The 27,134-nt window shown below is 37.9% G+C and overlaps 1 protein-coding gene across 4 annotated transcripts in view; it reads left to right on the forward strand.

Annotated features, from left to right (window-relative positions):
* The first annotated feature begins 957 nt into the window (after positions 1–957).
* The window catches only part of Pcdh17 (protocadherin 17), a 93,252-nt gene continuing 67,075 nt past the window's right edge, over positions 958–27,134 (forward strand). For 3 of the 4 annotated variants that reach the window (XM_041664899.1, XM_041664925.1, XM_041664916.1), the window contains exon 1: positions 958–5,801. In XM_041664899.1, coding sequence (XP_041520833.1) covers positions 3,237–5,801 — 2,565 coding nt within the window. In that variant the 5' untranslated portion in view covers positions 958–3,236. The remainder of the gene's footprint in view (positions 5,802–27,134) is intronic. The other variant, XM_041664908.1, reaches the window with a different exon arrangement.

Genomic DNA, 27,134 nt, shown 5'->3' on the forward strand with positions numbered 1-27,134 from the left:
GGCTCTCCAGCACTGGACCTCACAGACACTCACTGAAATACACATGGAACTGTGCGAAAACGCGTACACACACACACACACACACACACACACACACACACACACACACGGGCACGCGAGCGCACGCGCGCGCGCACACACACTCCGCACCTCCTTCAGATGACTTGACGAGGAGTCAGAAAACCTGCAACTCCTTTGGCCTGCGTGTGTGTGTGTGTGTGTGTGTGTGTGTATGTGTGTGTGTGTGTGTGTGCGCGCGCGCGTGTGTGTGTGTGTGTGTGTGTGTGTGTAAGCTGACGATGTGTGTTCGAACGTGTGTGAACAGAAATGCAGCAGGATGACCGCAGCTATCTCACTCGGCAAAGTATGCGGTGTTTCTCAAGCCTGGCTCTGTAGCCGATCCCCAAATAAAATCGAGTCACTGTCCAACTTTTTTTTTTTTTTTTTTCTTCCTAGAGAAAGACAGCCAAGCTGCCGCGCCCTGTAGCTAAGGCCCGGGGCGAGCGGGGGCTCAGAGACTTACAAGGCGCGGGCTCTGCTGGCCGCAGAGCTCTCGCGTCCGACGCTGCTAGTCAATGACTCTAAAGCGCTGGGACTGCTGGCCCCGCCCCCGCCCGCCGTTTCTCCACCTCCCATTGGGCGTGGGCCGAGGAGGCAGGGCCTGGCTCCCCGCGCGGATTGGCTGGCAGAGAATCAGTATCAATGTTTAAGCGGCGGCGTGAGGTGAATAGAGTCAGTCAGCAAGAGACGCTGGGGAGAGAATCCGGACTGCGAGCCCGGCGGCTGCCGCAGCGGCGGAGGGCAGCCCGGAGACGCTACTCCAACTGTTGAATTGAATTTTCACCTTCCATTTCCTCCGCGCCTTGGCTGGCGGAGATGGATTTATTCGGTTTGAAATCGGCACGTCTTTCTCAGGCTTTGGGGTGATTCTGAGAGGCGCCAGACTGAAAGAGACCACCCGTGACTGAAAAAAAAAAAAATAATAAGGAGGATTTAGAAAGAAAAAGAAAAAAAAAAACCTCCACAACAGACTGCACAATTAGCTATGCACACCGATTGCTGGACTTTGTGAATAGAGACCTCTGGGAGGAAAATCTTGAACTGTGATCTTGGGCTAAGCCGTGAATCATTACTGGAAACGTGCTTTTCCCCCCTAAGACTGAGAGATTTGGGGGCATCTCACGCCTAACCAAGGTTTTTTTTTAAAAAAAAAAAACAAACAAACAAATAAATATTCGTAAGCAAAGCAGACGCCTTGTTTTGCAGAGCCTCGGACTCCGGCCGAAAGAGGTAGAGTAAAGTGCTGCTGGGTTCAGCTTTGCCTTCCTCCCCCGCTCTCTTTTTCTCCTTTTCTCTGCCCCCACCCCCTATGAATCCAGCTTTTTTTTTTTTTCTTTCTATTGAGTGAGTCAGAGAAAGCGTTAGGAAGAAGCCGCAACTAATGTCTGTGAAGGGAGGCCCGTGAGGGCAGAGTGAATACGATTCGTTCCGCTGCTTCTGACTCATCCGGCAGATCAGAACACCTGCATTTCTGGATGTGTCCTGCCCCTATACCGAGGCTCCTGGAGAAGCAGAAATAATGTGTAGATCAAGCCGTGCCTAACCTCCCTTTGGTGGTGGAGGTACTTTCCCCCGGGTGGGCGCCCTGGCAGAACCCCGGTGGCCGCAGCTCCTCACCCTCTGCCCTCCCCAAGCCGACCAGAGACCGTGAGATCCAGGCTGCAGAATGCATCACGCCAAACCTTGATGTGTTCTCTCCACCCTACGCCTCCCGTTTAAAATCATAATAATAGTAATAATAAAAAGGGGGTTGAAAAACCCGCACTTTATTTTCTTCGAATAGTCACCACTCTTGCTCCTCGCCAAGGTTTTCCTTGCTAGATGAAAAGGACTGGGAAGCTGGGCCACTGGAAGGAGATGCTGAATAGAAAGAAAAGAGCCACTTGACAGCCCAGCCCTGTGAATGCAGAGACTGTTTCCCTTCTAGCGAGAGACAGGGCGAGTGTGTGTGTGCTAGGACTGGGAGGGTTGCTTCCCCCTCCTTTCTATTCTGCCCTCCCCCCTTCAGATCTGCACGTCTAACCATGAGTTGCCTGTTGATTTCCTTTCGCCTGGCAAGAGAAGCAAACTGGAATTAAACTGCGTGGAGTGAAGTCCTTGCTTGCAGGAAGAGGATGGGATGGTAGTGGCAGCTCCGGGCTTGGCATAGATACACCAGAGTGTTCGACGAACCAAGGCGGAGATATAGCTCTATATTTTCTCCTCCCAATAGGCTCTCGCCGCAAATGCTGATCAGGCTGTGGCTTTTTTGATTTTGTGGGAGAGCCTTCTCCGAGGAAGAGAGGGAGGAGCTTGGTAGGGGGAGGAAACTACAAATCGGGACACTAGGGGTTTTTTTGCGCTGCATTTCCTCTTCTCCCTTTGACTGCTCGGAAAGGAGAGAGAGAAAGAAAAAAAAAGAAAAGAAAAAAAAAAAAGACTTGGCTCGGAGATGCAGTCCGCTGCCGCCGCCGCTGCCTAAGCCAGCAATGCAAGATTAGATCTTTAAATGCAGCAATACACTGCCTGAAAGCCGACCATCCTGCACAACGAGCAGACATTTCTCTGCGTTCCAGGGGAAGCCTCAAATATACATATGTATCTGTGACTCTCTCTTCGTCCCTACTCATTCCCATCAATTTCCTCACCGATTACGAGTAACTAAGGATTCCACTTTCCGATTTGCCTGGAGACACACCTCCCTAAGCCCTCCCCCAACCCGATTCGAAGAATATATTCTGTAGGCTGCCGGAGGGAGTGGATTTTGCAGCGCCTAGCGGGAGCGAAGAAAACCCACCAATTCTTCAGCTCATTATCATCTCTTCCAGACTCTTATTTCCTTCTTATCGCCAGCATCATCACGCAAGTTTGAGCCTTCTGAAGTCCAGGCGGAAGAGACAAAGCCTTGGGCTCGCCCTCAGCCTTAGGAAGCCGCCGCCTAGCTCTGAGCTGCTGCAGCCTCGCTGCGCGGCTGCTTCTCACCCAGTGCGAATGCTGTAGATCAACAGGTTCGGGCAACTTGAGCGGAATAAGGAGAGACTGACTGGTGCCGCAGCCCGGGTGCGGAGGGAAGGAAGGACTCCCAGACTTGTGGCTCGCTCTGAGCTCCGACGCTCCGCCCCGGTTCCAGACTGGCGCGCACCCACCAGCTCGCACCTCCAGTCCGGCTGCTCCTGCTCCCACCCCACCGGTCTGGGATGTACCTTTCCATCTGTTGCTGCTTTCTCCTGTGGGCCCCTGCCCTGACACTCAAAAACCTCAACTACTCAGTGCCAGAAGAGCAAGGGGCCGGCACGGTGATAGGCAACATAGGCAAGGATGCCCGACTGCAACCCGGGCTTCCGCCGGCTGAGCGCGGTAGCGGCGGCGGGCGAGGCAAGTCGGGCAGCTACCGGGTGCTGGAGAACTCCGCACCGCACCTGCTGGACGTGGACGCCGACAGCGGGCTTCTCTACACCAAGCAGCGCATCGACCGTGAGTCGTTGTGCCGCCACAATGCCAAGTGCCAGCTGTCCCTAGAGGTGTTCGCTAATGACAAGGAGATCTGCATGATCAAAGTAGAGATACAGGACATCAACGACAATGCTCCCTCTTTCCCCTCGGACCAGATCGAAATGGACATCTCAGAGAACGCGGCGCCAGGCACCCGCTTCCCCCTTACTAGCGCACACGACCCAGACGCTGGCGAGAACGGTCTCCGCACCTATCTGCTCACCCGCGATGACCACGGCCTCTTTGCACTGGACGTCAAGTCCCGCGGCGACGGCACCAAGTTCCCTGAACTGGTCATTCAAAAAGCTTTGGACCGCGAGCTGCAGAACCACCACACTCTGGTGCTGACTGCCCTGGATGGCGGAGAGCCTCCGCGCTCCGCCACGGTGCAGATCAATGTGAAGGTGATCGATTCTAATGACAACAGTCCAGTCTTCGAGGCTCCGTCATACTTGGTGGAACTGCCCGAGAACGCACCCCTGGGCACCGTGGTCATTGATCTGAATGCCACCGACGCTGATGAAGGTCCCAACGGAGAAGTGCTGTACTCCTTCAGCAGCTATGTGCCCGACCGCGTGCGGGAGCTCTTCTCCATCGATCCCAAAACCGGCCTTATCCGCGTTAAGGGCAACTTGGACTATGAGGAGAATGGCATGTTGGAGATCGACGTGCAGGCCAGAGACCTAGGTCCTAACCCAATTCCAGCCCACTGCAAGGTCACAGTCAAGCTTATCGACCGCAATGACAACGCGCCGTCCATTGGTTTCGTCTCCGTGCGGCAGGGGGCGCTGAGCGAGGCCGCCCCGCCTGGCACAGTCATCGCCCTGGTTCGGGTCACTGACCGAGACTCAGGCAAGAATGGGCAGCTGCAGTGTAGGGTACTAGGCGGAGGAGGGACTGGCGTTGGAGGCAGCTTGGGAGGTCCCGGTTCGGTCCCCTTCAAGCTTGAAGAGAACTATGACAACTTCTACACTGTGGTTACTGACCGTCAGCTGGACCGCGAGACACAGGACGAGTATAACGTGACTATCGTGGCCCGGGACGGGGGATCCCCTCCACTCAACTCCACCAAGTCTTTCGCTGTCAAGATTCTAGATGAGAATGATAACCCGCCTCGTTTCACCAAAGGGTTGTATGTCCTCCAAGTACATGAGAACAACATTCCAGGAGAATACCTCGGTTCAGTGCTCGCCCAAGATCCCGACCTGGGCCAAAATGGGACAGTGTCCTACTCCATTCTTCCCTCGCACATTGGCGACGTGTCAATCTACACCTATGTGTCCGTGAACCCCACTAATGGGGCCATATATGCCCTGCGCTCCTTTAACTATGAACAAACGAAGGCTTTTGAATTCAAGGTACTGGCTAAGGACTCCGGGGCGCCAGCACACTTGGAGAGCAACGCCACGGTGAGGGTGACAGTGTTAGACGTGAATGACAACGCTCCAGTGATTGTGCTGCCCACTCTACAGAACGACACAGCTGAGCTGCAGGTCCCGCGAAATGCTGGTCTGGGCTACCTAGTAAGCACCGTGCGCGCCCTGGACAGTGACTTTGGAGAGAGCGGGCGCCTCACTTATGAGATTGTGGATGGCAATGACGACCACCTGTTTGAGATTGATCCATCCAGCGGCGAGATCCGCACGCTGCACCCCTTCTGGGAGGATGTGACCCCCGTGGTGGAGCTTGTAGTGAAGGTGACTGATCATGGCAAGCCCACCCTGTCCGCGGTGGCCAAACTCATCATTCGTTCAGTGAGCGGCTCTCTGCCTGAAGGGGTACCGCGAGTCAATGGGGAGCAGCACCACTGGGACATGTCGCTGCCTCTCATAGTGACTCTAAGCACGATTTCTATCATCCTCCTAGCGGCCATGATCACCATAGCTGTCAAGTGCAAACGGGAAAACAAGGAGATTCGCACTTACAACTGCCGCATCGCCGAGTACAGTCACCCACAGCTAGGCGGGGGGAAGGGCAAGAAGAAGAAAATCAACAAAAACGATATCATGCTGGTGCAGAGCGAGGTGGAGGAGAGGAACGCCATGAACGTCATGAACGTGGTGAGCAGTCCCTCCCTGGCCACCTCCCCCATGTACTTCGACTACCAAACCCGCCTGCCCCTCAGCTCGCCCCGGTCAGAGGTGATGTATCTTAAGCCAGCCTCCAACAACCTGACTGTCCCGCAGGGGCACGCAGGCTGCCACACCAGCTTCACCGGACAAGGGACTAATTCGAGCGAGACCCCTGCCACTCGGATGTCCATAATTCAGGTAGGAGACTTTTAGGGTAAAGGGGACTTCACTTGAAAGCTGTTGGGAGTGCCCTCCCAAGACCTTTGGATAGCAGAAGGGCACATACATGAGCAGCAGCAGTGTCTGGGGTGGCTAGTAGTTAATTCAACATGGTTCACACCCTTGTCCCTGTGAGCACACTATTTCCTAGTCAGAATCCCTTTTGTGCAAATACTTTAAAATACATGCCTTACCTCTACGGCATTTTTAAAGTTTATTTTTTACAGATTTTAAAATGATTACAACTGTTATTAATTATACTTCATTCTATCTACAGGACATTTCTTTCCATAATAAGATTCCTATGGTAGAATAAAAAAGTAATTCTCTTGAATGAGTTTTCTTCTATTAAAACCTTATGAAATTACTATCCCAAACTGGAGTTAACTTCTGGAGTACAGAATAGTCCCCAAGACAGTACTCTGGATCAACTTGAACGAAGTTTCACCCCCGAGAAATTAGTCTTATACTTTGAAAGTGTTTTAGGGACTTCATCCCCACTTATTCCTTAACTAAACTCTCAGTTGATGCTTTGGAAGTGTGGCTGACATTGTAACGTGCTTTGTACCTGTTAGGCACAGTGATCAGGAAACATCTTTGAAAGAATCTCTCTAGTCCCACAGTTTCCTTGTAAATTTCCTGTAGTAAATAGGGAATGAACCGTCTACTCCAAAGACTAATACAGGGAATGTAGTTGCACTGAATCCTACATTTCTTGTTTCTATTTTTGAAACATAATTTTAACATAAAATGAAAATAAAATCATTGCCAAAAGCATAGGCATTGGTTCCTTTAAAAAAAATTGATGACTGGTGTGGTGGTCTAGCCACCGTCTGGTTTCCTTTGTCTACTACTGAGTGGTATCACATAGAAGTTAATTCTTGGTTATCATAATATTTATAAGCATGTGTTGTTGCAAATTACCCCAAATGAGCAATGCTTGAATTTTCAATTCAGCTTAATCAAAAGTGACACTTGAGGTGGAAGTTACTTTGAAGCAAATGGACAGTCACCTGTCCATAATGTTATGCGGAAAAGTTATTATTGTCCAAATAGTGTGCTGAAGCTTTATAGCCCTGCTAATGTAAATCTTCCATGTCCTCATACTTAACAGAAGATATTGCCCATGACAGCAAAGTGAACCAGACTCATCAGGGATGGTGCTGTTGACTCATGAAGTATCAAGTTCCACCTTGTATAGTATTCACTGTATATGGATAATCTTGTAACCATGGATTTAAAGTTTATATAAAACATGAAAGAAATTCTCAACTCTAAAACCTTGGCTGCTAAGAATGTCTTTCTCTAATTGTGTGAAATTGATATTTATGATCACTAACATCTCTACAGAGGGAACTATGATAAAATGCTTATTTATAGATGTGCTATAGTCATTTTGGAACTGTAAATATATTGTATAGCTTTTCTCTATTTATGCACGGGCAAGGTTGTCACAAAGGGCTAGGATTTAATCATCTACTTTAAGTGCTGTGACTTGAATTCTCATCTAGTTTCCAGCATTAAAAAATATCATCAAGTCAAGTTGGTACTTTAAAACTCTCAGCAAGTCTGGCTTCTCAGCCAGACAAGTGGAGAAGACTCTTGAATAGAAATATCCAAAGATTTGGAGAAAAGTGGTGCTTATACTGTGTTAACAACATTGCCCTTGAAGCTGGTCTTTGGTTATGGGTGGTAGTCGTAACTTCTCCCTAAGAGTAAAATACATGCCAAGAAAATTGCAAAAACTATCCAACCCCTTACATAATTTAATCAGAAAATAGAAAACTGGCTCAGTATTCTTTTACTTTTAATTTTTAATCTATTCCACTACAGTACAAAATGAACTTTAGAGCTTACATTTTCCCCCCAAAGAGTCTTAATTTCTCTTTAAAATATCTCAATGTAAAAAGCTAACAGTTATTTCCCATTTCATTAAAGGATGAAGTATGAAATCCTGGTTAATGAATCTCCTTGGAAATGAACAATATTGATATTATGAAAACCATAATAAATTAGCCAGTTGCTATGCCCCCCTTTCTTCCCTTAACAATTGTACTGCAAACACCTTTTGCTCAGAGGATTTATGAAAATCTACAGGAATCCCATTTGTCAGTGTGTGCATATTAACCTGAAGAATAAATATGCTACTAATTTCATATCTCTTTCTAGAGGTATATTCTTATTCCACAAAATCAAGTTGGAACAACAGCCAGTAGCTCTGTTTTATCTTTATTTTCCAGTACCTTGCTTGGCGTTTTGAAGGTGCATAGTGTTCATTTATGAACGGGTTATTTATGAAAGTTTTATAGCTGTGCTTTGTACAAGATAATATGAAATATAGGAACTTTGGAGCTGGAAGTCTCCCATTACAGTTAAAGCAAAAACTTGCTTAAGTCTGAAAGTATTTTGTTCGCCAGACCTAAGGTTTATGCTTGCAGTTTTTGTTTCATCGTAGGTGCATGTATACTATTAACAAAGATTTGTGAAAAGATATTTTATTTTTATTAAACTTTGTGGATTTGTACAAATAAAATCAGGCTATGAAGCGTTTAGACTATAGACATGTTTCAAAAAAAAAAAAACCAAAAACCCTTAACAGCACAGGAGTCATAGTATTAAAGTTACAGTGAAAATTGTGTTTATTTTAAGGTATAGACGTTGTTTTGAAGAATAGAAACACAGATTTTTAGTAGGTAAGGTAAGCTATTGTATATACATAACATCATTTTCCATTGCAGTTTTCCATGTGTATTATTTCATTGGGAGATGTAAAATATAGCATTAACCTAAAAATATTTACCAGTTCTGAATGACTGCTATCGTGGCTTACTAAGAACAAGCCCACCCTTATAATACCAGGGGTAAGGGAGATGAAGGCAGCAAATCAGTAAATCAGAAGTTCGAAGTCATTCTTGGTAATACCCAGAATTTGAAGCTGGCTTGAGATATATGAGCCCTTGCCTTGAGGAAAAAAAAAAACAAAATAGTAAGTTAATTCTCTGGAGATTTCTCAACAGGTGTTTTCAGTGAAGTCCTCACTGAGAAGAAAGGAAAAGGCAGTGACATCTTTTTGATGATAGGGTCCCCTGGATTTTGCCTTGTTTCTTTTTATTTTAGATATCTGTGTTCTCCTACAGGACCTACTAAAGTCAGTTTTAATATAGTCTCATAGAAGAAAGTATACTAGCCCAGAAAAATTTTTTCCTAAAATAAAATTTCAAAACCACATAATTTTACAAATCAACCTAAAAAAATAATTATGTCAATTCACTTCAGAGCTCTCATGAAAAATCAATAAAGTTCATTTGAAACTTTATGGCTTATAACAGAATTAGAGCAAATATGAATTAAGCACAATATTGAATGTAAATGAAGTAATAAGGATATGGTAAGTGCCTAGAGTCAGCCCAAATACGTAAAATTGAGATAGAGTTGCAAAAGAACAAGATACCGTAAAGAGTTAACTGTATCTTAGAAAAGATGAAGGTTGAAGAGTCTTTAATAATGATGCCATCCACTGTCTGTCCCTATTCCCACTTCTCTAACAGGAGATTCTCGAATGTAGATTCCTGTTCATATGAGTCCCCAGGCGCACACAAACTCTCTCATGGCATGTATTCCCTTAAATTAATGATTTCAGCAAAAGATCCACAGTATAAATATTTTTTTTCTGTCACTTCAAATTTTGAAGATATTTTGCTTCAATTTTTATGCTAAGAAGGTAACACTTGATTAATCTCCCGCAGTCATCACTCTTCATAAAGTATATAATCCTTCCTTATGAGGATTATGTTGGATTGAGCAGGAAAAGGGTTGGCACTGTCATACTGCCTGTCTCCTGGGATATTTTGCACTTTTCTTTTTTCCCCCTCAAAGATTGCTCAAAACATTGGAAGATTAATTTCTACTTTAGTTTAATGAGCGAGCATACACTATCAGACATCTTTGCTTCCTTATGCATTGAAAATACATGGAGTATTAAACAATCTAAAAATCTAGCCAAGCATTAAGTGTTTGAAATCTCTTTCTAGGAGAGTTTAAGTTTTTTTGTAAAGTCCTAAACTTACTACTAGTGTTCCTATTAAGAATCCAATATTATTTTTAAGTATGTGTGCTTCTGTGTATACTTGGCCTCCAATGTAAATGTGTATGCATTTCTCTATTTCCCAAAAAGAAAAACACTTCAAAACTAGAAGACACAAAAATTTATTTTGAATATCAGGTGGCATAAAACTCTTCATGAAGAAAGAAGTTTATTACCTAAGATCTCAACAAATTTTCCAAAATGACAGTCAGGTGGATCATCCTCACACTAAAATGAAAATTCATTATGTTTTGATTGATTGAAGAACCAATTCGATTCTTTATTTTACTTCACTTGTGTGGGTGAGTCATGTTATTTCGATACATAGTGTTATGTGCACACTTACATCAAAGATTTTGAAGTTATACCCTTAACACCTTTTCTTATGTAAAATTGTATAAGATAAAAATATGGCCTGAAATCTTACCTCAGCTTTTCAAATTTTTTAAAAAACAGTTTGCATTCCTTAAAACAGGAATAACCATTAATTATATTGTTCACTCGCAGAAAGTTTTGTCTATTAAGTCAGGGTTATAATAGGTAATGTGTAGTCTTCACAAATTTGCAGTGCCTAGAAACAGCTTTATGTGTGCATTTAAAATAATTACTCCTAAAATAACCCCAAACTATCACCTCAGTGAAATAATTATGCTTATTTTAAGAGGGAAAACATTCAACTTTTGGAAGTGAAGGTTAAGTGTTGTGTTAAAGTGCAGTGTCTTACTACATCATGAGACAGCACTATTGCCAGGTCTGCGATCTGAAATTTCTCATCGTGAGTACTATGTATGTAATGTAGTGCAACAGAAATGCCAAAGCGGTGTTTATGAGTTTAAAATATCTGAAGATATTAAAATCAATAATAGTCTACTTGCCTTTAGTAAGGCTGGCCCTGCCTACGTTTATTAAAATATGAAGAAATAAACTTTTGAGGAAAGTAGTCATATGTGTACATAAGCATTTATTATCTATGCATCTGAATATTTTCAGTACCTAATATGCATATAAACATACAAGCGCAAATATCTCATTTTATAGATTTTAATTCAAAGCAATTCACTCTATAAAGAACAGCTAGGACCTATATTTCCCTGTGAAAATATGACATAACTTAAAGCTCGGGTGGATTACGGAAAGTAAAAACAAAAGTCAGGCAGATGTTGGGTACTTTGGGGACTGGTGGGGTGGCTGGATACGTTAAAAACATATGGTGTAAGGTTGATGATGAAAGACCAAGAGAAAGAAGTCCCTACAGCTGGGCTCAGGCCAGTGAGGAAATGAAACTTAACTCCCTGAAGCAGGGAAGTCTTGCAATACACTCAATAGTGGGTACATTCTTACAAATGCACCTTCTAATTATGATATTAGTCATTGCTCTAGAATGTATTCCCCTAGGTAATATGTCTGTTTAATAAATCCCACAGGGCATTCCCTTAAAGTCAGATCTTAGTAAAGCATTAGTGAAGTGATTTCTTTGGATTAAATTCCTTCAACCAATGATGTATAATTGTTGGAGAAAAGCATACAGTTCATTTTTTTGCTTATCATTTTGATGATAGCGTGACTTCTGCCACCCACTTACAAGACACTTTCGAAGTTCATCAGACCTACACTAATCTATTGTCAACCTACTTTAGTAAAGGAGACTTTGACATGAATTCCCCTCAATGGCAGCATACAGTATTCTACTGCAAGTCATAGCTTTCACCGCTAGCTTTGACAGTGATGTATTGCTATCCTTTGGTCTCTGGAAATAAATCATCTATAATAAAGAAGTCCTTAATGGCATCAACATTCTCGCTGTGACTAAGCAGAAATATGCTCTTGCTTCGTTGCTACTGCAGAGGAATCAGCTGAGCATTTTTTTGTGCAGCATTAAGAGAAAAACTCCCAGCAAGATATAAATGCAAGTTATGGCTTTACAGGAGGCATGTTTCACTTACATGCCCTGCATCCTAATAGACTATGAGGCTGTTTTCAGGCAGTGTTAGAGGGAATTTGTTGATATACATGTGACACAGTATTGTTTATCTGTTCTGGACTTACTGACATTCTGATTACTGGTATGTGTAGGCCTTGCTCTGGATCTATTCCAGACAGCTTTATTGTAGAGAAATGGTTCTTATGGTTCATTGAGCATCTACCATAACTGTGCTGAATATGATTGGCACGTTTGCATATATTTATTCAAAAAATAAGGCAGTTAAACAGCATAATTATGAGAAAATGAATCACGACAATAAAGACCATTTAAGTTAACAAGCTTTGTGATCAAAGAATAAATACAGGTTGGAGAAATGAAACTTTATATGTAACTAATCTACATAAATAGACTTTGGTCTGATTAGAAGAATGGAATATATTAAAATACTTTACTGATTTTAGGAATGCATTTTATTCAGGCATCTTGAAATAGCTCATGACCAATGTTATCTTATTTTCTTTATATTTAAATTCTATGAAATAGTCTCATCAACCATATTAATGCTAAATAAAATTGGTATGGTAAAGATAATATAATTTTAAAGACCCTGCTTGATTCAAAAAATACTCTGCCAAAGCAATATTTAATACTTTTAAACTTGTAATATCTTTATTGATTTTTAATTACTGGAGCACATTAAAGCGACTATTTAAAGGACAATTTCTTGTTTACTTCTTTTATCAGCTAAAAGCCAAAGCTTTTACATTTGATTTCAAGTTTCAGTGGTATACATTCAAAATTGTTTGTAGATATTGGCTGTTATTTGTAAGCATTTCTTTTTATGGTTGTAAATCATGCTAATAAGTGTGTAGGTGATAGTGTTATTTTCTAAAAGGTTCCATTGCTATTTCAACAGCATTCACATATAAAACTTGAAATAGAACTTGAGAACTGACTAAATAATTCGTGTCCTCTGCATAACTATGGTGCTATATACTTGTATCTTTCATCTTTATTGTCATAATAATTTAAAACATAGTTAATATGTAAGATATAAATATATACACTTATATCATTTCTGCCTGAACTCTTATGATTATGTGGGCACATACAGTTTTAATATACTCCAGTGAAACTCAATCCAAGATTAAAGTTTGATTGTATCCTAAATTAATATGTTTAAATTTATAGTTATTTTATTGCTTAAAGGGATCCAGGGATTATAAAGCTCTGTTATTCTTATAATCACCATCTAGACTATGTTTTTAGCAAATTCATAAATTTGTTCTTCCATTGTAAATATTCTTATCCATTTTTTCTCCCTTAACACTGTTTTTTAAACCATAGTTCTCAATATAAATGCCTTTGCTAGAACTGTTTAGTTTTCAAACACATTATTTGATCACACTACCGTAAAATTATGTATGACTGAATATTCAATGTTATTTTGTTTTTTTGCAGCAGCACAAAAATTGGGTATAGAATTAAGCTGCTTTTCATACAGAAAACAAATAATTTCCACTCATGTATAAAGCACACTGTGTGCTTCTTATCAGTGCTTTATTTTAGTAGATGCTGTAATAATAAGAAATTAAGAAATCTGAATTAGTTGCCTATAAACTTATCAACAACCTACTAAGAATACTACCTCACTTCTTTGTTTTGGAAGATAAGAGAATTGGCTTTTATTTAAAGGAGTTATTTTCTAACCCAAGCCTGACAATTCCTTAATGATACATATTTTCAAAATTGTTAGTTACACAAATATTCTGACAACTTTTACAATGGGTTGCTTTGAATACTAGGGTTACATTGTGAAAAACTGATAATATATCATTTAAATTTCGGTGATCTCTTTCTTGGCCTTGTTTTCTAGGTTATTTTGCAGTCTTTAATATATGCTAGGAAAGCTTGTCCAAGATAAATTCGTTGCACCAAGAACAAACATAGATGCAAAATAAGTCACCAGAAAAAGTTTTCCACCTTTATTATCATTTTCATTGTGGTTAAATCAAGGATTACAGGAAAAGTCATCTCAACACTTTTTCATGGAAATCATTTTGTTGTTTGCTTAATTTTATTATCACTTGAATCTTTGCATGGCCTTATGATGTAATAACAATCTCCCTCACTTTTTTTTAATCTCAAATATGGAATCTGACCTCATTACTTCAAAATACTGTCATTTAAGAAGTTCAATTTCAAGATATACTTGACATTTACCAGGCATCGAATATGTGAAATGCCTCTGTAAACTAAGAAAAGAGTTAAATTATTCTATGGAATTAAGTTATACCTAGAATATTGTGCAGAATTGTTTAGAGCAGATATGTATGAAAACAGAAAACAGTTCAGTATTGACTGAAGTAAACAGCTCTAATCTTGCACCTTTAATGATGGCATGTCATTGTTACTAGTGTTTGGGTCCTAACCTTTGGATGAAAACTGTTAGTTATACCTAGGTGATAATAAGTTTGAAAAGAAGACATGATCCTCTTAAACAAACCAACACTTAGTGCAATTTTTAAGAGTTGTTATTAGAGACCTTTTCGGAGATGTCATCCTGATATCCGATGTGCTGATATCAAATGCCTGAATGGTGATAAACGAAGACAAGATGAGGAATGCATCTAAGATTTTTTCCTTTCTGATTTTGAGCAAGAGACTTTCCTTTTTTGTTTTGTAAAATAATCAAGACAATTACACAGTAATCTGGGTTAGAATGTGTGCCCAGTTCCCCATCTTCAAACCCAATTTGTTACCACCTGTGGCTATTTCTATTAAAAAAAAAAAAAAGAAACATAATTACTATGAGTCTCAGCAGTCTTAGAGTAAATTTTTGCAATTACAATACCTCCCTCGGGCAGATGTGTGAAAACGGTAGATTAATTCCTGCCAGGATTTTTCTCTTCCTTGTGCGATTTTGGGTTTGGTGTCTACTTATTAGAGTGAGTGTTTGCTCTGGATAAAGGTCATGTCAGTGTTTCTGTAGCAAATCTCCAGAAATAAAGATCCACAAATCAGCCATTAAATTTTGCCCGAGGCAAAAAGCTGACATGTAACAACTTAGGAATGGAGCAGATAATATGCTTCCATTCCAGTACTTCCAGGCCTCAGTTAGGTTTGAAGTAACAGAGTAAGAATAGCCTGCTGTCCTGAGAAACAGAATCAAAGTGTATCAAGTGAGTCGAAGCTGTGGTAGTAATTTTACTTTATGCTTGCTATCAAAGGCTCCCTGAAACCTGGGAGTTTAAAAGACTGACAATAAAGAAATTAGAACTCAAGTATTAACAACTTCTTTCTTTCCGTCCATATCTTTCCTGCAGAAGTGGTGGTGCTGGGTAAACCCTGTTCTTGATAAACACCTAATTGATCAGAACACAGCTTAGTGAATTCTTTTAAATTCCAACAGTCTTACATGTCTGCTTCAATATTAGAATCATAATATTCAATTAATTTATCTTGTCCAGGTAGAAGAATACTTGATGATAGGTACCAAATCTATATTTTATGACTATATTTGATAAAGCACATACAGTGTGTGATATAAATATAAATTTTAAAAATCGGGGTTTTTTTTGGTAATGAAATCAAAACTTCTTTACTTAAGAAGTTTCCAATGACCACCAATTTTATATGTTAATGCTTGAACAATAAATATCTAGTCTATAATAAATATGTAGATATATACATAAGAAGATAAATTATATATGGGGGTAGAAATGGAAATAACAACCTCTTGATAAATAATTTGAGGGCAATATATTTTGACAGTTTTCTTTTATATTGTTACTTTTTAAATAAGAGAATTAAGAACTTTTATGTGTTTACACAGATATATTGCAAGATCAAAGAGGAAAGTTGGTGTTCAAAAGTTGCAGTTTTTATTCACACCAAGCTTTCTTAGTATTTCTTAATACTATTTATAGTATACATACATACACATGCATATGTATACGGAATTCAAAGAGACAATAGTGTTGATTGTCGCTTATTTAAATATTTCTTATTCTTTGCTATAATTTACACAGCATTACAATTAAGCCAGTGTTACATGAATTTACTAAAGCTGTCTCATCTAGCTGTAATCAATTAATAATCTGAAATAATCATTTTGTTTATATTTTGAGGTGCTCACATGCAAATACTTTCCTAAATAATTTTTAAATAAGATGAAGTAATGGTTAAACTATAAACATCTACTCAGAATTGCTGAGGTATAATTTTATGGTTTATTGCTTTGGTTGGTACATGATGTCTGTCATTTGATAATTTAAATAGAGAATTACATTGAAATTATCAAATATGCATAAAGTAAGCTCGGAAAAATGTTCACAAAATTTCAGATTCTGCTCACTATTTGGTGCAGATGTAAATTTTATACTTATATTAAAAACCATTTATAGGAATTTTATGCTGCCTATTTTCATCTTATTATTTAACTCTCAGTCACAGCGTACACTTCTTTGATTCATAATCATTAATTCAAGGAATAAATTGTAAAATGGTTTTAAAGTTTAAAATTAATTATTTTATGCTATTCTAAAACTTGTTATCCATCTGAGTTCTGTTTGCAAGGTTCATATGAAACTATAAGGGGGTTTGACAAAATAAAAGCTACAAGAAAATTGAATTTTCAAATCATGTTAAAAGTTCATTCAGGACTGAGGGTATATCTTAGTTGTAGACTAGTTTCCTAGCATGCAAGGCCCTTGGTGTAACCTCTAAGTATAAAAAATAAATATATTGTCATGTGTACTTAACAGGAGTACTAGAGCAGAAAGTAAAAGAAAATAATAAAAATGGACATATAATTATAATTTTAATGTTTTTGTTATATTTTAAATTTCATACACATGGCAGAGACTTCTTGGAAGATTAAATTAATAGATTTAAATATTGCAGGAGGCAAGCCTGCAGATAGCGAATACTCACTGTTGACATTTATGTCCACACTTCTCTAAACATTGTGATCCAAGTCTATCTACGAATTCCTTCTTCAACATTGGCTTTTTGGAAGAAAGTACATTGACAATCATCTTACTGAAGGCAGACAATTCAGATGGATGCTGCCAGGAAGCCTGTTTTCTTTGTTATTCCAAGAGGATTGAAACAGGTGTTTTACCTAACACTCTAGACCAGAAACCAGACCTGTCATAACCTCTCCATGTTTTATTCATCTCTCTCTATATGTCTTTTCCTTAAGACATTTCACATATATGTTCACGCAATCTTTTTAAAAAGAATATAGCTGAGTTATCTTCTATATCTGCAAATTCTAATGATTTGGGGAGTACTGGAAACTTTATAAGAACACATGTTTTCAATCCTTTGTGAATTTTTTTTCACAAGATTTATAATTTTAAAGTTGTCATCTCCTTAACAACAGTGAAATGCTTTTAATCATTTGGAACTGTCATTTAAGACACCTATATGGGCATGACTGCAATCTTACTACTTGGACATTAGAGGCAAGAACATCCCAAGGCTTAGGCTAGGCTGAGTTACAGACTTAGACGCTTTCTCAGCCAGTGTCTGTAGACCTACCTCTGTGCTACAGCACATTTCTAGCATGTCCAAGCCCTTGAGTTCCATCCCTAGCCTCAAGAAAAATGAAGTGCATAATAACGAGGTAGTTGTATGGAAGTATTGCTTTTGCCTAACATGACAGTTCTTCTCGTCTTTGCCATGTTGATCTTTTTTCCTATGATCTTTTTTCCAGGGGAAAATATGTATTTCATTTATCTTTTAAAGTTTCTTACATATTTAAATCTATGGAATGCTTTATATTTGAAGTTCATATATATAATGACAAAACATGATGGTATTTATCACTAGAGTAGCGTAGCTGCATTATGTTTGCAACAGAGATTGATGTAGTTAATTTTTCAATATAGATATTAATATATACAAATCAAATTAAAGAGTTTCTTGTATTTCATTTTGAAAATACACTTAAGTAGACCAGAAAATTTGGAATATTAATTAGAATAAACAATTTCTCCATTTTTAATGTCTAGAAAAGAGTATACATTTAAAAAAAATGTTGATTTTCTTTATATGAAAGCAATAAAATAAATTTTACAATAGGAGTCCCCCTTTTTAATCCTTCCAGCAGGAATGAGTACTAAAAGATCATTGACGACATCCCCATGCAACCTGCCACATCAAAAAAAATTAGGATGTTTACATTAAATTTTGCTTTTTGGTAAACTCCTCTGTTTACAGCTATGCATATCAGTTCATACCAGCATATTTATTTATGATACGAAGAAAGAAAATCCTTTTTAAATTTAGTCAAACATTTCCTACTTTTTAACTTGAAATTTCCCATTGAGTTTCAATATGTATAAATTTAGTGTTTACATGAAACATTCATGATTTTAATATAGAAATGAAATTTTCAAAGAAATGTCGGTCCTTTAAGAACATTGGAGTGTGGGTTTGGAATTTCAGGATGGATAATGACATGCTGAAATGGGAAAGAGGAGGAAAGGATTCCTGGGTCAGTGTCCCTTGGAAATATACTGATTTGAGAAGTGGAGTGCCATTTCACTTGGTTAATTGCAATCCCCCATCATCTTGTTAGGACATTAGGGTGCAATCAGCATGGTTCAGGAAGGCATTGAAAATCCAATCTTTAGCTTTCATTGCGCCCATCTGCTCCCAGGAAATGTCATTAGAAATTTGAGCCCATGACCTTTCGCTTCCATTTGAACTACAGATTCAGAGCTGGTGTTTTCACATTGAACATTTTAGGAAAATTTGGTGAGCACTCTTCCCTGCACGCTTCTAACCTAATTACCTTTAAAAAAAAAAAGCTGCTAAACTAAAATCAAACTTAATGGCCTGGTGTTTATTTGACACAGAATTCACAAAGTTGTTCCATCACTCGCCTGGTTAAAAGCAGTTGATGCTCCTCATCATGAAGGTCTCTTTAACTAAGGGGACTGTTTGAATTATGTCTGGTATTTTATGATAGACCTTGCTTCTCTTTAATTATTATCTGGCTCCATAACATCCTTAATTTATGCTTAAAACATCTAACTACAATAAAATTGCATGCTAACGCCTATGAAAAAAAATCTATTTAGTAATTTATGTAGTTATCATGAGTTTTGAAATTTTACTCCCCCTTGGCCTTTTTTTGTCACCATACATAGGATAGTACAGAAACTTCCTAGATTACTTTTGTTAGAAAGAAGAAGCATGATAAAATTACGGGCCTATCATAAGAAGTGAATTATACAAATCAATGAAGATTTCCTGTCAACAAGCATGTTTTCTCAGTGAAATCCATCTAACTTGGAGAAGTCTCATGATAAGGCAGTCCATGAGATCAAATTTCTGAAATATTTATATGGTGGCAAACCAGCTGTACACAGTTTAACCTTATAATCCCATTTCACAGCTTTTCTAAATACTTCAAAACTTGTTAAGTTGGAGGCTGATTGTTTTGGCAGCCTATCCCCAATAATAGGATTCAGATATTTCTTATTTACAAACTTGTCCTGTTAATGTCATCTGACATATTAGATCACGGAGATACTGAAACAGGAGATTGCATCTAAGGGATAACTGACAGGGAAACTTCCTATAAAGCTTTGTAAATTTGGTCTTTATTGACTGCATAATATCAAGAGAACACATATCACAAGTGGAATATGTAAATGTTTTAGATGGCATCCTTTTATTGTGAAGTGGTTATTGCTCTGATCCCTTATACTCTTATTATAATCTTATATCAAGCCATGTAAGACCAGGCTTCTGCTCTTTAAAATATTCCTTTCTGCGTCCTATCAATGGCAAAGCGTACTGTCATTTGACATGTGGAAGTATTTTAAATGCACTCGTCTGGGTTTTTAAAATGAATAGAGGCAATGCGGAGTAATGTAATAATGTGTCATGATTTTCATTGTGCATATTTACTGGCTCTGCAATAATGGAAAACAAACTTATTGCTAGGCTTTTAGCTTGAGCTATTATGCACTATGGTCCTCATGCTCCATTTTGGTATTTCTGTGATTCTGCTTCCTCAAAGAAATGGTATCAGGATTCTCAAACTTTGTGAGATTAGGGTATGTGTTTCATTTTTTTTATTTCCTATATTAAAGCCTAGCATTTATAAATTGATTATGCTTGAAACAACACATGGACTTGCAGAGAGAAAATCTTATTTTTCAACCTGTATATGACAACTCTAATTTCCCTATTTTGATGAAAAGTCAGGAGAAAGTAGGCTCTGTGGAAAATATTTCCTGCTGTCTTATTTCTTTTTGAGAAAATTATGTAAACTGTGTTGTGTGTCCTTCCAAAGAAAAGTATAGAGTACTACTAAGAAATTGACCAACTAAAATATTAAATATTACTTTTAAAACCCATTGAGAACTTTGAGAAGTAGGGGTGAGATATCCATCTATTAGATTTCAGGCTCCGACTTTTGTAAGATGATACATCTACTCCACTAGAATTTTTGTTTCTAGACCTGCATTGTTCAGACTCGGGTACTTACTAGCAGTCTTATGTGCCCAGATTTTAACTACTCTGTCACTTGAACTGGGTCCTGTAAAATTCCTCATGGGATGGATGTCCTACACATGACAATGGGACTAGGTTCTTCTTTTCTGCAAGGGCTTGACTAAGGCTTTGAAAGATTGTCTATCCAGAGAAACTTCCTTTAAGGAACACACACTTAGCTATCATAAAGCCCTAATATGCCAACTGCGTGACTTCCTCCAGAAGTAATTTTCCATTGTTGATAGTTTTCAGTGTCTCCATGTTTCTTTAAACAAAACTAACTCCCCAAATTTAATGAGAAAATCTCACTGTAAAAATTCTACTTAAAACAACTTAGTAAAATTGCTTCTGGAATATACTGAGGTTTCATCACATAATTGTCAACTGAAAATAGAACGTGTTTCATCGTTATTTTCAGTTACCTCAAATCTAAACAGGTTTAAGATTATCTGTATTTTTTTATTGATCTTATTATGAATTGATATTTCCCCTGCTGAGAGGTTACTCTATTCACTATTGAGCTGTTTTGCCAGTCCTTGATGGTATGAAAAAAAAATATGCCTTTTAACATTTATAATGTGAAAGATTTTTAAGGTTTAGGTATGGCCTAGTACAAGGATACAGGGAAGGGACTAATTTCTACTTTATATAAATGCACATGTTCACAGACAACTTGGTTTTTTAATGTATGATCTGAGTGTATTATATTAAATTGTGGGTCTCTTATAAGTGTATGACTAAGGCACTGGCTTCTTCCCATGTTGAAAATGCAGTTTTATATTGTCTCTCAATTTGGGAATTCTAGGTCAGTCAATGGATATGATTCATTTCATCAGTTACTCTCCATAGACAGATTGTTTACAATAAAGTTCTATTCCCATGATTCCTCCTTTAAAAACATACAGCTCTGAAGTCTAAGCATAGGTGCTTCCTTGTTTATGATTTTTCTTTTTTTATGAACTATAACAACATTTTTCTTCTTATGGTGGATAGAACAATAAAATTTAATATGATCATTTGTATTATGAAGCACATTTTCCTAGTTAGTATACTAGGTATTATGGAAATATTAACACATACCACTCTGCTTATTCTCAAAAACGATAACACAACTCTGAGCAGCTAAACCTCAAGGAAGAATTATGCAGACATAATTAATAAAAAACTGACATTGCAGTTGACCTAAATCCTAGCAACTATATAAGAGAAAATCAATAATTCATATCATATAAGAATTTTATTTCAGAACACTAATGACTAATGTATTAACTTTACTGAAATAATTTGTTGTATTGCAAATACTCATTTTTCTATTCCCTAAGTTATGATTTGTCTTTCTTGCTTTGTTTTATAAATAAATATTTTAGGAAAGTAACTAATTTTTAAAAAAAATACATTGCTAAATTTGGATTCCAGATATCTCAGTTTTCTTAAGCTAATAAATTAAATTTTGAAGGGAAATAAAATATGTAAGTTTTCTTAATAAACTATTTTCTGTTCTTTAAACAAGGAGGCCTTGAGGGGATAGAAGGTTCACAACATATCAAAACAGACATTTCTGCGAAAGAATTATAAAACAGTGAATATTAAAAGTATCACTACAAGAATTAGAAAATTTCTCAGTGGATAAACAGCTTTCTGATCAAGCATGCAGACCTTAGTGTACATCCCTGCTACCCAGGTATAATGCCACATGTGATACTTAATGGTACCTGCATTCCCAGCTCTGTTTAGACAGACAAGGGAGAGGTGATGGTGATTGTTAGCCACTCAAACCTAGATGAATCAGGGAGCTTCAGGTACAGTGAATGAACTTCTCTGGAAATACAATGTGGAGAGAGTTATTGAGCAAGACACTTAGCATACTGGCTTTAACACACAGGCATACACACACTTGCACAAACCCATGGATACGCATTCACTTAAAAATCAAATTTAAAAATAAGATTGCATTTGAAGTCATCCATATGCCCTTTCTTATTTATAAATTGAAGTTTGGAGGTTTTATCCACATGTATCCAGGAAGTTCCTCTGATGTAAGAATCAGAATTCTTATACTATTTAGCGTATTATTTTCAAGAGCATATATGATCAGAATACAATACAGTGTGGATAACTGGTGCTAACTCAAGTGAACCCCTGAGCCTCAGATCAATTTGGAGGAAAATTCTTTACATCATTTACACACAGTACATTGAACATTTCCAGAACTGGTGGAGAGCACAGGGCCATGGCTTCTTTCTCTAGTTTGCCTTGTATAGCAGAAGTAGCTTCAAATTGGAAACTCCAGAAACAGTCTGTGCTTGTCATATTTACTCACAGAATTGCTTATTGTTCTTTAAGTCTTATCCAAACTGACATTTTTATACATGGTCATTCAAAGCATAATCATTATAGGAGCAAAGTCTTTTGATACTGCATAGCCTGGTATTGGAAAAGAAGAGACGCTTGACCAACAATTATCAACTGGAGAAGAATCATAAAATACAAATAAACATGATAAATATAAAAGAGCAAAATAGAATAGTAAGTTTAGTACACATAAAAGTCAGATGAGTCATGTATGACATGAGGAATTAAAAGAAATTTAATTCACATTTACTTATAGTGGCTTCAGTCAACTCCACAGAAAGCATTTTCCACTATAAAAAAGCAAGGATAGTATCCTTATTGTTACTCCAGGTGAGGATGAGTGGAAATATTGGACTTGGAGGGGGTTGCTGTACCGTGGTATGATCACCTTGTCAAGCAGGGGAGGAAGTATAGCATCAAAAGAACACACCATGGATGTGAGACAGTGCACCCTTTGAAGTACCAGAGCTGAGAGCCGTGTCACTGGGGGAAGAGACACAAAAGCCCAGTTACTTACGCTTATCATAAGAGTTCTCTAGAGGAATTTGTAACATACTTCAGGAAGCCTGGTGTGTCTGGGTGCATTTTATTTTCAGGTGTTCCCATGGTGGTACTATTTGTATGGTTTTAAGTACTTCAGAATTGAACAGAAACATGATCAGCAAACCCTGGCTTCCATTTTAAAAATATAAGCAGTTCTTTCAGTCAGGTGCTTTTCAAATGTGCACATGATGAGGAACATCAATATCCTAGAGAGAAAAAAGTTATTATTTTTGTTTTTCTTGACTATAACCTAACTAAAATAGTGCAAACATCAACATTTCATACCATTTTTAAGTACAGAAAGATATGCTAAATACTTCAATTATCTAAGAATTGAGATATATCTAAAACATATTTTTTTTTCCTGAAGGCTAGATGATTAACCCTTTAGGGTATGTGATTAAAGCAGTCTCTTGTCCTGACTCTGTTGTATTACTGAAGCATAAAGGTAGCCATAGGCATCTTGGGATTACATGGACATGGCAGTATTCTGATACAATTTTGCTTTTAAAAGAGCAAAGAACCATGGGTTAAAGGCTATTGGAAGGCACCAATGACTCAGCAATTTTGATGTTTTTAGTTGTTTGTTCAGTTTGAAGTTGTGTATCTGTAAATAATTTAAGCCATGTTAATTCTGAACAGTTTTCAACTGTTTCAACAAAGTGAAAGTAGCAGATTAAAATTCTAAGCCAAAGTTTCAATGATCTGAGCAACTGTTTTAGTAAGTAATTATCATATCAGGACAGTTCTTCCCTTGGAGGAAGAAATTTCTTCGAAAAAAATAACCAGGCAAAGTAAAATCTGCACACTCTTAGGACTGGATATTTAAATGACAGGGTGATAAAAAGCAAGATACTTCTATTCAATTTTTTCCTTAACAATATCAGTATTAGCAGTAAACTTGATTTTAATTTCATTATGACTCCCTAACTAGAGGAGACAGTTAGTTCCTTTTGAATCATACATAATGAATTTTATACTTACTAGTATACTTAATAGAAAAATGATAACCAATTAACCCCAGGATATTATATCCTAGTAATATCCTATGAATACTTGGTAATGTCTGGAAATCTGGAAATATTTCTTGTTTTGTAGACTCCTTCCTAAACAAAAGTCCACCATTGCTTGTATATTTTATCTCCATATTCTTCTATTCGGTCATAAATCACTCTTGTCTTGAACCAGGAATTCATTCTAATGGATCAACACTTTGAAAATTCAAAATTCTGCATCCCTTATGGGACTTGTTTTTGCTTTACAGGAAAAAAAAATATCTTTGAAATCCATAAAAAGGTTGAAGACTTTATATTACTCTTAAGTATTTACTAACCGTGGTAAAATGCATTGACAGTTGATGAGTTGGCTAACTTGTTTATACCTATCAATAATTAATTCCCTATGCATATGCAGAGTTAGACAAAGAAAAATAAACAGAAATCCACGTACCAATTTCACATTGAATTCCCTCTTTTATTTATTTATTTACTTATTTATTTACTTACTTAAATAAGAATTGGAATTCACCTATAATGGTGATAACATGAGTTGATGATATAAAATTACACAGAAAAAGAATTCTCCCATTTACTTTTTTCTCTCAGTTACAAAATGCATCCTTATCAGAACAATAATTGACATTATCTCTTGACTGATTATTTAATATCCTGTTTAATAAGACGACTGAACTATATTACATTCTTAACTCTTTTACCTTTGGTATCATGATGAAATAAGCAGATAAAATTGGCTCTCCTTTTTAATTATATTTTTGCTTGGGAATTTTATATAATTACTGGTTAAACCTTATGTTTTAAACTTGATTTGTATTTCTAAGGTAAGTGCTAAGAATTGCCCATGCTGACAATTTGTTTCAGTATAATGTTGGTAGGCAATCACATGGTTAAGCCTAATACATGCATTTGAGTTTTGATAATAAATGGCCTTTTAAATCACTAGTCAGAGGGAAACAATCTAGTTATTAGAATTTTGTATATATCTATATATGCGTTCAATACATGAAAACACTTTAACATGAAAGCGTGGAAAGATAAAGGCAGAGGCACTTTTTAAGGATGATAATAGTACTATTTTCCTTAGTGTATAGCAGCATTTTTTAAAGACCTTTAAGGCAAGTTACATTAATTTCTCATTAGCTTATTTCTAAAAATATTGAGATGGCTCATTATTCCCCATCCTTATCTGAGAGAGACAGCATAGAACTGGAGAGTCATGGCAAGTCTCTGCCAAGTGTCACTGCTTGGAAATGGATTGGGTAGATGACCAGCGACTCCCTGGCAGTCCCTTAGCAGCAGTTTCTCTGTTTAAAATGAATGTGGACAATAACTCCAGTGTGTCTACTCTGGCAATTGAGATGAATGAATAATAAACATCCAATAATTCTGTTTCGTAGATCCTAACATGAGACAGAGCACTCCTAACCCACCACTGCCACATGTAGAAAAAATACTCCAGAAAACAAACACTCATACTCAGTGTCATAGGGTTTACAAGCATCCTCACATTTCCTAAGTGAATTAGGTGACTAAAAACTGGTTTGAATCTCTAATTTAGCTCATAAAAATGTTTCTGGCCAAATACATTAAAATTAACTAATTCTGATTTTAAGGGAATGCTTATCTATCAAAAGATTTAACATTCATATAGGTGATAAGTAAAATAATATGACATATTTATCACCTTCACTTTTCCTGTCTCTACACGCCTTGATGCCACTGAAAGAAGCTTTTTCAGAATTACAATACCTTTCTACTGGCCGCATATAATGTTTGAGTGCTTAGTCCTGCAGGCTCAGTTGTAGAGAACTCAGTTTATGTGTGACTTCTAGAGGAAAGCACCCTTAAGTTCTCTTTACAGAGATGGGAAGAACGCAGGCAGGGAAGAAGCCAGTCTCTAGAGACTGAGCAATAACAAAAGGCAGATTAGAGTGGATGCTGAACTTCCCCTGTCACCTGGACTGCAATCACAAAGGAAGAAGAAGGCCTTCAGAGTGTATTGAATGGAGGAGGAAGGGTGATAGAAGAGGAACCATTAAGTCTGGTTTTGTTTCTTCCATAAGACAGCCGGTAACAGCAAATGCTATTCCACTGCCAAGGATGAAGCACTCCTAGCCTTTAGTGGTAGATCAGTGTCCAGGCGTTTCAGGACTCAAATCAGCAAACCTGTAAAGGGAATGAGTTACATTCTCTGCGCTGGATCTGTCTTTAGATAACAAAATAGCACTCATCTTACCTTTCCAGTATCTCAATTTTACTCTTGTCAAGGATGATCTTCTTAAAGGTTTATAAATTGCATAATTAAATTCTGGCACCTAAATTATTAAAGTTATCAGTGTCATTTATAGAACAGTTAACATTTGTAGAGGGTTTTAACACAGCACCATATTAGCTTAAACTAGGCTAAGTCATCCTCACTGAGCAGTAGATGCAAAATTCTTTTACAGGGTTAAACCATTCCTATTTTGTATTTTTTTTTTTTACTTTAAAGAACACAGGCTTTTGCTTAGCATGGCAAAAGTATCCAGTGTTTTATTACCCCTTTAAAAAAGAAAGCACAAATGTCTACCATACCATATTTGTGTAAAATGTATTATTCTGAAAACTACTGATAAATGTAGTTATTGCTGTACCTCCTGCACTTTAGAAATTCCTAAGCCATGGGTGCTGTCAGATAACTTTATAAGTAGTGGCTTAAAATGCTGTTGCCTGCTTCAGCAATGTAGAAAGAACTGCACCATATATTCTGTCGAAGGCAAAGCTATCAGAAGGAAAGTCTGTATGAAAAGAGTGAAAATGAATTATTTCCCTCTTAAGGCTCCCTGGTGTTTAGTCTGCTGCAAAAAGAATGCTTGTTAGCAGTGTGGAAAGCAGTG

The sequence above is a fragment of the Microtus oregoni genome, unplaced genomic scaffold, assembly GCF_018167655.1.
Source record: "Microtus oregoni isolate MIOR12 unplaced genomic scaffold, Mior012 000001F_ref0000356, whole genome shotgun sequence".
Lineage (NCBI taxonomy): Eukaryota > Metazoa > Chordata > Mammalia > Rodentia > Cricetidae > Microtus > Microtus oregoni.